Source organism: Lithohypha guttulata (genome assembly GCF_036872675.1).
Source record: "Lithohypha guttulata strain CCFEE 5908 chromosome Unknown scaffold_5, whole genome shotgun sequence".
NCBI classification, from domain to species: Eukaryota; Fungi; Ascomycota; class Eurotiomycetes; order Chaetothyriales; family Trichomeriaceae; genus Lithohypha; species Lithohypha guttulata.
The window spans coordinates 2,078,204-2,091,575 of NW_027042754.1; the positions used below are offsets into that span (position 1 = coordinate 2,078,204).

The 13,372-nt window shown below is 48.5% G+C and overlaps 7 protein-coding genes across 7 annotated transcripts; 4 read left to right on the forward strand and 3 right to left on the reverse strand.

Annotated features, from left to right (window-relative positions):
• Nucleotides 1-69: 69 nt before the first annotated feature.
• On the reverse strand, nt 70-1,185 carry mrpl7 (54S ribosomal protein L7, mitochondrial; the record flags this gene model as incomplete). The annotated part of the gene is made up of 2 exons (XM_064901552.1): nt 70-883; nt 932-1,185. 2 exons carry the CDS (start codon nt 1,183-1,185, stop codon nt 70-72), a joined length of 1,068 nt encoding a protein of 355 aa, XP_064752628.1.
• A 438-nt stretch (nt 1,186-1,623) lies between these two features.
• LTR64_007230 (uncharacterized protein) lies at nt 1,624-4,264 on the forward strand (the record flags this gene model as incomplete). Its single annotated transcript, XM_064901553.1, has 3 exons — nt 1,624-1,652; nt 1,706-3,296; nt 3,344-4,264. 3 exons carry the CDS (start codon nt 1,624-1,626, stop codon nt 4,262-4,264), a joined length of 2,541 nt encoding a protein of 846 aa, XP_064752629.1.
• Nucleotides 4,265-4,468: 204 nt separating this feature from the next.
• ADO1 (adenosine kinase) lies at nt 4,469-5,655 on the reverse strand (the record flags this gene model as incomplete). Its single annotated transcript, XM_064901554.1, has 3 exons — nt 4,469-5,208; nt 5,268-5,528; nt 5,604-5,655. The coding sequence occupies 3 exons, from the start codon at nt 5,653-5,655 to the stop codon at nt 4,469-4,471; spliced, it is 1,053 nt and encodes a 350-aa protein (XP_064752630.1).
• A 431-nt stretch (nt 5,656-6,086) lies between these two features.
• Nucleotides 6,087-6,602, forward strand: LTR64_007232 (uncharacterized protein; the record flags this gene model as incomplete). Its single annotated transcript, XM_064901555.1, has 1 exon — nt 6,087-6,602. The coding sequence occupies one exon, from the start codon at nt 6,087-6,089 to the stop codon at nt 6,600-6,602; it is 516 nt and encodes a 171-aa protein (XP_064752631.1).
• Nucleotides 6,603-7,792: 1,190 nt separating this feature from the next.
• On the reverse strand, nt 7,793-8,880 carry LTR64_007233 (uncharacterized protein; the record flags this gene model as incomplete). The annotated part of the gene is made up of 3 exons (XM_064901556.1): nt 7,793-8,095; nt 8,149-8,647; nt 8,702-8,880. 3 exons carry the CDS (start codon nt 8,878-8,880, stop codon nt 7,793-7,795), a joined length of 981 nt encoding a protein of 326 aa, XP_064752632.1.
• Nucleotides 8,881-10,063: 1,183 nt separating this feature from the next.
• Nucleotides 10,064-11,383, forward strand: LTR64_007234 (uncharacterized protein; the record flags this gene model as incomplete). Its single annotated transcript, XM_064901557.1, has 1 exon — nt 10,064-11,383. One exon carries the CDS (start codon nt 10,064-10,066, stop codon nt 11,381-11,383), a length of 1,320 nt encoding a protein of 439 aa, XP_064752633.1.
• Nucleotides 11,384-11,638: 255 nt separating this feature from the next.
• LTR64_007235 (uncharacterized protein) lies at nt 11,639-12,436 on the forward strand (the record flags this gene model as incomplete). Its single annotated transcript, XM_064901558.1, has 2 exons — nt 11,639-11,672; nt 11,721-12,436. The coding sequence occupies 2 exons, from the start codon at nt 11,639-11,641 to the stop codon at nt 12,434-12,436; spliced, it is 750 nt and encodes a 249-aa protein (XP_064752634.1).
• Nucleotides 12,437-13,372: the final 936 nt, after the last annotated feature.

A 13,372-nucleotide genomic window follows, 5' to 3' on the forward strand; every position in this document is an offset into this window, starting at 1 on the left:
GCTAAAATGCTCTTCGTTTGGGTCTTTCGAATTCTGATGGTCAGAGGGCTTTTTGTCGCTCGTATTCGCTCAGTCCACGACCTTGCCGTAGAACGGAATGCCAAATGCTTCCAATAGCAATCTTGCGTCTTTGTCGGCTCTGGCAGTTGTGTGTATCGTGATATGCAGACCAGGAATCATCTTAGGCGGGTATGCATCGTAATTGTTCTCAACCTCAGGAAAAGTACCAGTCACGTCCGGCTCGAAACCAAATGTAAGATTGCCGGAGTTGTCCCCTGTCGTCGCTCTGACTCCCCTCCAGTCTTTGATTCTAGGCATGACAACATTGACCAGTTTGTCCATGAAATGATACATGGCCTCGCCCTTGAGATCCACTGTTGCAGCGATAGGGATGCCCTTCTGCAAACCGAAGCCTTGTTCGGGATGTTTCGACTTGTGGGTAATAACACGCTGACCAGTGATCTCTTGTAAGACCATGCCGGCGACATGGAGAACAGCTGAGCCCGATCTAATAACGTCTCTGCAATATGTATGAACAGTAAGTCTTTCGATCATTGGAATGTTTCTGAAGGTGATTGGTTTTCTTAACAAACGCAGCACATCACCTCCTCTTGGACCTCTAAGTTTTCTGTTCGCAAAGTATGGATTGTCGCCCTCCCATGCGCGCAGTCTTGGACCTTTCTCGGGTGGTTTGAAGCCAGGCGGTCGATGCTGATAAGTCATTGCCATGTAATCCGCGGCGATTGTGCTGTGATACGTGCTCTCAAGGCGTGATTGCGAAAAAGGCCCTGGTACAAACTGTCGCGAGGCAGGATCTGTCAGAGGAGGCGGACGATGTGGTGCTAATGGACCACGGTCGAAGCGAGGAGAGCGATATTGATATCTGGCGCTCGATTAGCTGTCATCTGCCAAAGCATTCTTGTTCTCATACCTGCTGGAAGGAAGTGCCTGCTTTTTCTTCTCCCTGTATCGCGTAGATTTCAGTGGATCAAACCTAGTCGCATCCTGTTCAGAAGGAGGTGGAAGATTGAAGGAACTGTTTGATTCGAGTTCCTGGCTGGGATCCTCAGCAATTGCTGCAGCTTGAGTCGATGCTGCTCGGCGCAGCTCTTTCCTGCAAGAGCCGCATATTGGTCTATCCTTGAATTGCTGCACAGGACGCAGCAATTGTAGTGATCTTTTCATGCTAAGCTGAGTTGATGATAGAAGAAGTGAGTGTAAGGAACTCGATCCCCATGCTGAAAGAGATTCATGCATTTCTGGTCTCGCGTGAAAGTGTTCGATCACTCAGCCTGTGACCTCATTCTTATGTGGCAATTCTCCCATCTCTCGGCCATTTTCAGATTGCCATAGGAACTTTCTTTCACCCTCGTTTCGGTCGTGACTCCGCTGTGTTTGGTACGCTTGCGCGGATTCTGGTTCTCGAACAACCATTACTTCAGATATTCCCAGTCTTTGCTTACACCTCTTCTGCAAACCTTTGTCTGCTTGATAACTTGCAGATACCGTGCTAAATCCGCGACTGTCAATGGCAGGCACATTTAAACTGTGGTGCGCTGCGAAACATTCATCCTGACCAGCACCTTTGGTCGTTATGACCACTTTGCCCTACCTCAAATTACTATGGAAACGCACGCCGAGGAGGCGTCGAAGTACGTCTCACATATCTGCTAAGACTTACCAGCGGCTAACAACCCGCTTACAGAGCCGTGACTTCGGCGATACGAAGACTACAGAATGCTTTGAAGCAGAAAGAGCCTGAATATGCAAGCCTTGAACCTTTACTCGAGAAATTGAGAGTCCGCTCCGGCAATCTCGCTCTACTTTACCTCGCTCTGGACAGATCTGCCGAGGACGTCGAAAACAGATTGTGGAATTTTCACGTCGAAGTAAGTGGTAAATTCAAGTTATGGTTAAAGGGCTTTCGCGAGGGAGATGGCAAGAGGAAACATGTCGAACGACGAAAGGCCGAGAAGCTGTACGTCGATTTTATCAGAGCGAGCCAGCGCTATTATCGAGCTTACATTGGCCGCCTGACTGCGAATTTCTCAAACATCCCTAAGGTCTTTGAAATCGCTGAGAAGCTGAACCAGAATGGCTTAACTGCGCAGTCACCAAAGGTTGCTACCGAAGAGCAAAACGTAACCTTGGAGAAATCCTGCAAGCTCTGCATCATTCGCCTAGGTGATCTTTCAAGATGGCGCGAAACAGAATTGCAACTGAAGGAGCGTAATTGGGGCCCTGCTAAAGGATACTACCAACTTGCTCTAAGCATGGATCCTGGTGAGGGAACCTGTTACAATCAACTTGCTGTGATCGCTAGAAACGACGAAGACCATCTTGGTGCTGTATACTATCTATACCGAGCTACAGCAGTCACAAACCCCTTCCCAACTGCCGCTGACAACATCAAAGCTGAATTCGAGAAGCTACTGACTCTGCGCACGGAGGAATCCTATGCCCTCATGGACCGATCTGGCGACGATATGGTCAGCTCCCTCGAAAAGCGCTTTCTCGCTTTTCACGCTCATTCTTATGCCCGCCCGTATGACTTTGTGGCTTTCCAGCAAAGAGCTAAGGACATCTTGGGCATGATTGCCCTGTGTTTTGCGGACCAGGATGCACGACCTGCTGCTTTGGATCACTTTCTTCAACGGGCTTGTCTCATCAATATTGCTGCCGAAGATCTAGCTAGGCGAGGCATGACCAAGAACGTGCTGATGAAGAAGTTGTCCGAGTTGAAGCTTGTGCGAGAGGCTGACAAGAACTGCCAAAGTTATTTCTTGTTTCAACGATTCAACCTCATGACTTTCCGGGACCTATTGAGTGTATTGAAGAGAGAGCTCGGCGACCCTCCCACACCAGACCAAGATCTATCAGACCTGTCTCGTCTTTCTTTGGTCGTGCGTCGTGTTCTACCCCACCTTCGCCAATACAGTAGTTGGCTCTTGAGTCACATGCGCGAGCTGGTTGAGACCAAGTTCAAATCAACTCGCCTGTTCTTGGAAGGGGCCATGAGGACGTACGCAGAAACCTTGAACCTGCTGCGAAGTCATGTCGATGTCTTCGCTCCGTCACAGGTGGGATATCTCCTGGAAGATGATGAGAGAACTCTCTCTTTCCCTCCCTACTCGCCCAAGGTCATTGAATGGCGCTATTATGGCGTTGACAAGACCAAGGTAAAGCCAGCCCGATTCGACACTGGTAGAGGAAAGGAGACATCGGAGGAGTTGGCTGAGACTCACATGCGAGCAACTGACCTAGTGGTCGATGCGCTACGACTTGTCAAACAGCAGGTATGCACAAATTCGTTTACAGTATATAAGTAAGCTGACATGACTAGGACGACCTGGGTCTGAGCTTTGTACCCCTCGAGATTGTTGAGACACAATTCGTTGCACTACAGATACCTGACAGTGCAGTGCCACAAGCGCCACCTTCGCCTCCGAAGCAAGTCTGGAAGAGCAGGACTCACGTGCATACAGCTTCGATGAATGGCGTAGATTCTCCTAGCCGACCAGCGTCTGCCAACCTGGCGGTACCGGTCGTTGCAAAGTTGGGAGTCGCTACACCAGAGATACCGTCAATCAGGGCACAGGCAAATGGTGACCAGGATCCCTTCAACCTGACTAGTAGCGAGACTATGCAAACTGCCGTCGAAGAGCCGTCTGCAACTTTTGCAAGCTCCAGTATCTTGATGGGCACGCCAGCAGCCCCTGCCAGTGGTCAACTGACAGCCATGGATATTGTACGAAGAATGCAACAGCGTTCGTCTGGTGGAAGTCCGGTGTCCCAACGATCTCCCGATTCTGCTAAGAAGCACGTCCAACCATTACTGCCAAGTGTCTACAACACACCTTTCGCGCCAACTCCCAACGAGCAGGCACAACTGTCACCACGTCTTGACACAAATTCAAAGCGATCATCATCGTTCACCTCGCCTTCGTTAACTTCAAGCGCTCTATTTCAGGACCAATTAGCCCAACAACAGCGCGACGTCCAGCTACATTCGTCATATCAAGCACCTTTCGAACCTACACCAAGCTGGTCGACTTACGGACAGACGCCGACTGGTATGAACACTTTTCTACGCGCATTTGAAAACAAGCAGGAACGTACACCATCCCCCTTCAGCACCTCGAACGATAATAACGGTCGAAGTCCTCAACCTCCAAGGTCTACGTCTCAGCCGCCAGCTCCTTTTGGGGTCATTGGGCAAGCACGGCCTTTCTCGTCGGGTACACCGACAAATGGCCAGGGCTGATGGACAAAGGTCCCTGCTTCATACGTTGAATGTGCGTGGCTAGTGCATCTATTGGAACTGGATATCGTCCCAAAAGGGCCTTCAAGATTATCAGGCAGTTCTAAAAATCAGACCTCAGTATGATACGCCAGCTCAGGCTTTTGTTGAAAAGAGCCCCGAACGCCACGCTATTTTATACTGCACCCAATAAAAGCCTTACCACATCTATTGCTCATCCTCACCGTAAGTCTTCTTTGGGAACGGATATGAAGGACCGAGTTCTTGAATACTCAGCTTAGCCAACCACTGTCCCTTTTTGACTGAGGTTTCAATGTCGTCGCCCGACACCACACCAGCGACAAAACCAGCAGCATAAGCATCACCCGCACCAGTTGTGTCGCAGATCAGGTTGTTGTCTATTGCCAGGACTGGATAGGATCGAACCTCATTTTCGCCAGTCACAGCGACTATTGTTGGATTGGTGCCTTGTGTAATGATCACAGTCCTTGGTCTTTGCTTGTTGACCTTTTCAACGTTGGCGAGAAGCTTTGCAATTTCAGGAATGCTGGTATCAGCTGCATGACCATTGGTGGTCGCCCAGGTTTGAGCCTCGTTCTCGTTACCAAACAGGTAGTCACAGTATGGCAAGATCTGCGCAAGCTGATCCTTGAAGAATTGTGGAATGAAGCCAGCAGCAAGACCCAGCATGAAAGGCTTGTTGTTGGCAGCTGCGTGTTCAGCTAGAGCCATGGCAGCAGGCACACATACGGTCAAATGGTATCCCCCGACATAGTACACCTTGCTCGCCTCAACCATGGACCAGATGTGAGGTTGCTTCAGATGTTCGAGCTTGTACTCATTGGCCGCAGCCAGATCTGTACACATTGTTCGATGATGATCAGTGATGATTACACCACAGCGACCAGTCTTGTGGGTTGAATCAACTCGATACTCGACGTGGACACCTTCACACGAAACGTGTTAACCAACTAATGTCACTCTTTAGAATACTATTATCACATACCTTCTTTTTTGCAAGCCTCCCTCAAGATGTTTGCGTACTCATCGTCACCAACACATCCTACATACCAGACGCTCTTCTCTGGCAGCATATATTGTGCCCCTCGTGCCGTGTTCTGCGCGCCTCCACCTGCGATCAATTTTGCGTTGTGGTTGTTGATCAAATCGTCGTAGAGACCCAGTTGGTGTGGCTCTGCAAGGACTGTGTCGTTGAGTTTCATGCCGTACTTCTCGATCATCTCGTGACTTCCTTCTCCTTGGATATCTGACCGCCATAGCTGTTAGCATGCATCACTTTAACTGTGACTCTGCCCTGGTGTGAATGTCAGAATTAACGTACCAAGGAGAGGATTCTCTAAGCAGAGCAACGGGTAACTTTGCGTGCTTGCCATGGTTGCGGTTGTGCAATATGATCTTTGAGATACTTTTGATTTCGTTCCGTGTCTTCAGAGTGGTAGAGCAAACTGCAATTACAACCTGTAGATTTTACAATTACTGCTCAAGATTTTACTCTGGATTTGGACGTGGGGCAGACTCTTTGGTTTCGCTGATGAGGTCAACTTGTGGCAGATCCCTGCGGATTCGTCGCCGCAAAGTGGCCGCTTTGATTGGTTGCTCATCGAGCTTTACTGACCGAACGTCCACTGCTCGCAAGCATCGACTACCAGTGCTGAATACACGCCTATTGTTCAGATTACAGCAATATTCGAAGGCGGCGCACATGAAATTTCAAGACTCTATAGTAGCACCTTAACCACTACACGGCAACCACAACTGAACCTTGACCACCTTCTCCTTCCCTTCCTCACCTCAAACCACAACCATGGCCTCCGAACTGGCCTCAATAGTCCAATCCGCACACATCGAACACAACCCCTCCATCGAGCACGACCTAAACCCATCTACCGCAGCATCCGAAAAATTCCCTGCGGAAGTCATACACCATGACGAAGACCTCGAAGACGACCACGACTCCTCCACCAACACCTCAACTACATCCACCATCCCTTCAGACATCATCCGTCCCACGCCACGACCACCACGCGCTCGAACCGGCCAATTACCACTTCCAGATCTGAGATTCGAACAGACGTATCTCGCGAGTATCAAGAATGCTGAAACGAATGCGCAAGTGGCTTATATCACGATAAGGGATCAGGTGCTGTTGCCGCTGGTGCAGGGGATTGGATATCATTTGCTGATATCGGGGTGGAGGTATTGGAATCGGGGGAGTAAGTTTGCTGGGGAGAGTTTGGGGGCGAAGGTTAGGAAGTGGTGGTGGGGTGTTAATAATTGGACGATGCCGAGGGAGGTGAGTAGGAGTGAGCGAAGAGGATGAATGAAGCCTTTGATGGACAAGTAAAACACGAAAACAAAGCAACGCTGCAGCTTGAGGAGCATTTTCAGAAACTGCGGCGATAAACCTTTGTCATGAATGATACCTCGGAGGCAGGATTATCTGAGCTGTCCAGGCTTTGAAGATGTTGTATATGCGACACATGGCATAGCAACAGCTGCTAGTACGAGGGATATGAAAACGACCCCACTGACACTTCGGGTGTCTATCGCACTTCTCAACATCTCATAGAAGCATTCCATCAACGGATCGATAACCAAGCAGTTGATACCTCAACCCACCACCTCAATCGCTCAAGTCCCACCATAGTCATCGAACCTGCCACGATTGTAAGCCTAATGGATATCTCTTCAACTCGCCGATCCTAATCCATACCATAAAGGAGGATCTGCTCTCTTACTCACCAGGTTTGCAGAAACGACAACCTCCCCACACTTTCTCCCAAATGGAACACCTCCTTTGACAATCATCTATCCTTCGGAGCCCATGAGCCTTCACCAGCGTTTCAGACAAGTATAGACCCCAAGCTGCCTGACAAGAAAAGAAATGGACACATAGTACGTGGATATACTAGTGTTCTTGTGATGGAATGAGTGGATAGGGATTGTCACTGAAATCCATCAGCTCGATTCAGTCAGTACGCAGATTGAGTTTTGAACTGGTGGTTGGGCTGGGAGTGAATCTTGACAGCTAGGAGATTAGTGATTGAGATTGTTCTGGGATTGACTGTGAATTTAGGGTTATGACGGGGATGCTGCCCAGTCCGAGTAACCTCAGCTATTTTGTTCTAGGCGCTGCTTGTCAGCAGATCTGGCGATGTCTAGCAACAAAATGTTAGGAGCGATTTGCGTATGCAGAAGTTTAGGGGTCATGGAGACTACAAGAGTTCGCTTGGGGAGTTAAGGAACCACGCAAAGACGCGACAAAGATAGGGTTATAGGACAGATTAATGTATTGTCTCCTAATAATACAGCCCTCGTAGTAGACAGGCTAGCAATACTGTCACGGTTGATGTCGTCAACCTATTGACCATTCGATATTTCAGCCGTAGCTTGTGTATCTGCCAAAAGCTGAAGATCCCTGACATTCTCGAGAAATGTCATCGTTTCTTCATGATACATGCTTGCTAAAAGAGGATATCGTGAACTCCGTGTTGTGTGCCTTCGACTTGCTTAGGCAGCAGCAACCTCTTCGGTGGTACCATTGGTGCCATCCTCAACGTGCTCAGCACCATCCTCTTTGCCTGGGCTATCGATGGCAACCTTGACTGCGATCTCCCGGCCTTCGATCTGCTTGCCATTCATCTCGGAAACGGCCTTCTGTTGCTGAGCCTCAGATTCGAAGTTGACGAATCCGAAGCCACGGCCCTTTCGTGGTTCATTTCGAGCTTGAAGCTTCTTGATCATGAATCGTGGGATAGGTCGAAGGGCAATCTTAGCAGAGACAGGGTTGAATTCAGCGAAGAGTTCCTTGAGCTACAAAGGTTTGTTAGCAATGTGCAGGAAGTAGAGCTATAGTCTACACATACCTTTTCCTCGGTCAGGTCATATGGAAGGTTGGCAACCATGACCTTGGTAGACGAAGGAATGCCGTCTTCAGGAGGACCTCGCTGCTTTGGTTGACGTGGCTGTCGGGTCTTACCATCAGTAGCAACTTCACCCTGGTTGGCTTCGTTGGTCTTGTCGGTCAAAGGGAGGACCTCGGTTTCAGCAGGAGTAGCATCAGCAGTCTCGGTAGCATCGGCAGATTTGGTTCGGCCACCAGCGGCACGGCCACCTCGTCCTCGGCCACGACCACCACGGCCTCGACCAGAAGATCGCTTTCGCTGAGCGGTTTGACCATCTTCAGTCTTGGGAGCCTCGGCATCTGGTTTGCGAGCCAGTTGTACAGAAACCTTTCGCTCGAGGATCTCCTTGCCAGAGAGGTTTTCAATGGCCTTTTGAGCGTCATCAGCTTGCTTTAGATCAACGAAAGCATAGCCGACAGGACGGTTGGTTCGTGGGTTGACAGGAATTGAGGTAGATTCGCTGTAGCACGACAGGTTAGCAAGATGTAATTGAGGTTACACTTGCGAGACTTACACATCATAGCCAGAGAAGAACTGCTTGAGTTCCTCCTCGGTAGTCGCGTAGGCAAGATTCCCAATGTACAGACGACGACCTTCAGCAGCACTGGCAGTGGCTGCGTCAGTTGCTACGTTTTGGTCATCGATGCTGGCCTTTTGCAGGTTATCAGCGAGATTGTCAACGGCAGAAGACATTGTGGCTGAGGACAAGTATTGAGCGGACTTGTGTTAATGACTCAGGTAGCGTAGAGGCTGCCTTGGGAATATTGAGGGAAGCGTGCCCGGTTTAAGAATTGAGACTTTGAAGTTGTGATCACTGATCTGAAGGCGGAATTGGTATGGTTGAATAAAATCGAAAAGAAGAGGCAGTCGTAGGGGTCGATTTATTTTATGGCAAGCGCAGCCTTCTGCATAAACGCTAGCTTTATTGGGAATTGGTGGACTCCGTCTTGCCTCACTCCGCATTTGAACACTTGCGCTGCTGGTTGTGTTGCTTCTTGCTCACGCAACTGCCAGTATTCATGGTCGCAATTGTCACTTCCGCCGTTGTGTGCTTTGTCCTTCGAAGCTGGCATATTGCTCACGGTCTATAAATCTAAAGATGTTGTGTCGTTCTCCAGGTGTCTAACACATCTGACCTTTAGTGTCGCCCGCCTCGCAACTTTGACGCCGCCAATAAATATCGACATCCATCTGCATCTCGACAGACTTATATTACATTATGAATCCCAACAGTAACCCTAAGATGCTATTCACTTCGTCATGTCCTACTTCATACGTGGCCAAAAGTTCGATTAGCAGTAATGAACGGGTTGACCATACGAAACCTCATGACCCTTGCCCAACGCGGCTGGAAGACTTGTCCTTTGGGGATGGACAGCGTGTTTGAATTGTGTGTTTGCCTTGAAAGACAGTAATGCCTGAGCTACGGCACGCACTGTATCGATAGCAATTGACTCAAAAGAGTAAGAGCACTGGACAAAGATTTTCACTATGCTAACTGTGATTCGCATAACGACTGTGGACGACGGTCGATTTGCATCTGCGTAACGGTTTCTTGCTTACGTGATGTACTCCATGGCCGCGATTCACCTGCAGCTCGCTCTGATCGTGGCTTGCGAGGTGTTGGTCCTTCTTTCATTCTTCTACGACGAGTCAGAGAAAGTGCGCGACTGTACAATTCAGCATCCCGTACTTGCCAAGTACTGTAGAGACTTTACATCGTATTGTCTATCCCTTCACTGTGCTGTAGTATTCCATTCGATAAGCCTCGTCCTATCCTTATTTTGGACCATTCGTAGCAGGCCATATACTATGCCAGGATGATTGCTTCAGTCTTCAGCGAGAGGTAGTATTGAGCTTCATCAATCAAAGAACCATGGCTCATCTCAAGCTCTACCTGCTCACTTTCAATTGTGGTCGAACATTGGTCGAACCTGACGTTTTTGGTCAGCACATATTGGATGGATGGCAAGATCCTACTTCGTCCGAGCCTTCACTTCCTGATGTGATTGTTCTCAACCTACAAGAGATAGCGCCACTGAGCCATGCTTTCCTGGGTGGAAACCTAGTGAAGCCTTACTTCGATCGCTTCAGGCAGGTAATTCAATTGGCGACGACATTCGCGCATACACAAGACAACAACGATGAAGTTGAATACGTTAATATCATTACACGCAATTGTGGTCTTACAGCACTTATGGTGTTTGTACGCGCGGAGCTCGCTGACAATGTGCATACACTAAGTACGGCAGAAGTTGGAGTTGGAGTATCTGAGATGGCTAATAAAGGTGCTATCGGTGTTCGAGCTGGTTGGAAAGTTCCACGTTCTGAAGGTATCCTGTACACAACCTTTGTCAGTACCCATCTTGCTGCATTTGAGGAGAAAATGGAACGAAGAGACCAGGACTATAAAGATATTGTGCAAGGACTTGTTTTCTCACAGCAGATTACACACGAAGGGCAAAATTCGACAAACTCGGAAGCAGAAGTTCCCTTACTGAGTGGCAGCTCTTCAGAAGATCACAGCCACGACTCCGTACACCAGGGTATTTATGCAGATGATTCTTACCTGTTTGTCAGTGGCGACTTGAATTACCGCACTGCCATATCTGGGCCTATGAAGAATGACTCTGAGTGTTTCCCACAGCCGAGCAAAAACACCGAAAGCCCTAAGCATTTCAGCCATTTACTTGAGAAAGATCAACTAACGCAGCAATTGCAAGCCGGCAAAACACTGCACGGACTGAAAGAACAACGCATTCAGTTTCCGCCTACATACAAATACCGCACGATTGCTGACAAGCCGATTATTTTGGATGAAGACTCAAAATCGTGGCAGTGGTCGGACCATCGATGGCCTAGCTGGTGTGATCGCATCTTGTTCCCCGCCACGTCTACCTTACCGGTGCAGGCTGGCAAGTATTCAGCATTACCAATTTTCAGGACCTCAGACCACAGACCAGTCGTGCTATCCGCCGCTATACCTTTGCAACCAGTTTCCGGCTCAAAGTTTTCGAAAGAGACGCCCATTGTTTTCGATCTAAACCATCAAAGAAGACGCAGTGCAGCGCGACGCAAAGAAATTGCCGTCGGGCTCATCGCATATCTTGGCTTAACTTGGGAGGGCAACGCGCTACTGTTCGGAACAACATTCATGATACTCGGTGTGATTTATATCTCCAAATCCATGACTTGACGATATACTTCGGCTGTAGAGTTACTAGACGTAGTAATGTGAATGTGTTTATCTCCGAGGTTGTCGCGGCTATTGCCTAACTCCGTTAGCTGTTGTATACTGACCACCTAGTCTCTCCAAGTGAGTTACTCAGAACTTCCACAGTCTGGTAATCAGTATATATGTACACGAAGGAACAAGAAAAATGTGGCTTCGAAAGCGAAGAAGGTGTGTATCAGCTCATTGGTTCGTATCACATCACCAGGGTAGAATAGTATGGCAGCCTCTTCCACGATCGTCCTGATCACAGGTAAGTCTTCTCAAAGATGGATGTACTGCAGGATTAAAAGTCTTCTAGGCGCAAATTCCGGCATTGGCTTGGCCACATCAGGTGTTATAGCAAGTGCCTCAGACAAGTACCATGTCATAATGGCAAGCAGGAATATCGAGAACGGAGAGAAGGTTTTGGAAGAAGTCAGATCGATGCCAGACATAAAGGGCGAGCTGTCCTCAATTCAGTTAGACGTCAACGACCCCGAATTAATCAGCAGAGCGGCGAACGAGGTTCAACAGAAATTTGGCCGTCTTGATGTGCTTGTCAACAACGCCGGCAGAGGTTTCAACGAAATGAACCAAGAAACCTTGCAAAGTACCTTTCTGACCAACGCCACGGGTCCAGTATTGGTGTCAGAGGCATTCAAGCCTCTTCTCTTGAAATCCCAGGATCCACGTTCAATTTATGTCTCCAGTGGTCTGGGTTCGCTGAGCATCGCTAGTGACAAGAAACATAAGGACTACGCAATTGATTATGTCCCATATCGCATGAGCAAAGCGGCTTTGGATATGTGGGTAATTCAGGAAGCAAAACAGATGGATGGAAAGTTGAAGGTGTTCGCTATGTGTCCTGGACTTGTCGTATCCAATCTGCGAGGAACATCCGAGGAGGCAAGAAATGCAGGTGGATATGCAGGAAGTCCCCTGGTCTCTGGTGAGACTATACTGAGTATTGTTGAAGGAAAGAGAGACGCCGACGTTGGGAAATTCGTGCATAAGGATGGGGTGTATGAATGGTAAGCACTTTGCAAAACAATCTCACGGCATTGCATATGTCAGAACGATATTGCTGCTTGATAAACGGTGGGAGTGATGTTGTAGTCATACTTCTATCGTCACTGCATTTGAACAAGCGTTGTACGTGACTGATAAGATCTGCTTGGTCAGTATGAATGATCTCGTGCATTATTTTGGACAGTATTTTTACTGAACTGCCAGACTGGTTGTGAAGTCTCTCAACAGCTTGCAGCAGATCACCAAATGATCTTCCACGCACTTTGAGGCGATACGAAAGGAGCATTGCCGTACTACACCGGCAGAGGTCACAAAGACACAAGATTGGACGGCATATGATAATTTTCGAGGTGCTGTAAACACAAAAATTTGGCAGGCAAGATGATCGTCGGAAAGTTACCTAAATGTAAACATTGAACGATTAATAGTTCACAGTACGGGTGGGCGGATCGAAGATCGCAAAGCTTGGCTTTTAGGTTACTATTCCAGGTGTTTTCCAGAACGATAGCGGAGCCAGTGTAGGAAACATAAATGAGGCTCAAGCCGATGCAACAGTTGACGTGTGTAATCGTGTCATTATCGTTACTGCAAGGGGAGGGAAAAGATTGTAATCTCATCAAACAGGATGAGGTGCAGAAAGGTTGCCTGGCTCTTCTTCCCAAGCTAGAAGTCATCGCGACCGTGAAGATACCTTGGACACGCGTTGTACGAGAACCAATTTTCATGCTGCAAGCAGACACAATACAGCAGCTGATACGTGGTTCTAAGTGTTTACGACTGTATGAACTAGGCGCGACCCTGTTGGGATATCGAACGAATATGACTTGCACAGCTTTTTGCTCCTCTTTGAGGCTCTTCTCCATCTGTATCGGCGATGGTGGTAGAGCATCGGCGATGATACAGGGCGCTATCGAAATGTCGTTGTCACAGCTTCGGAACCTA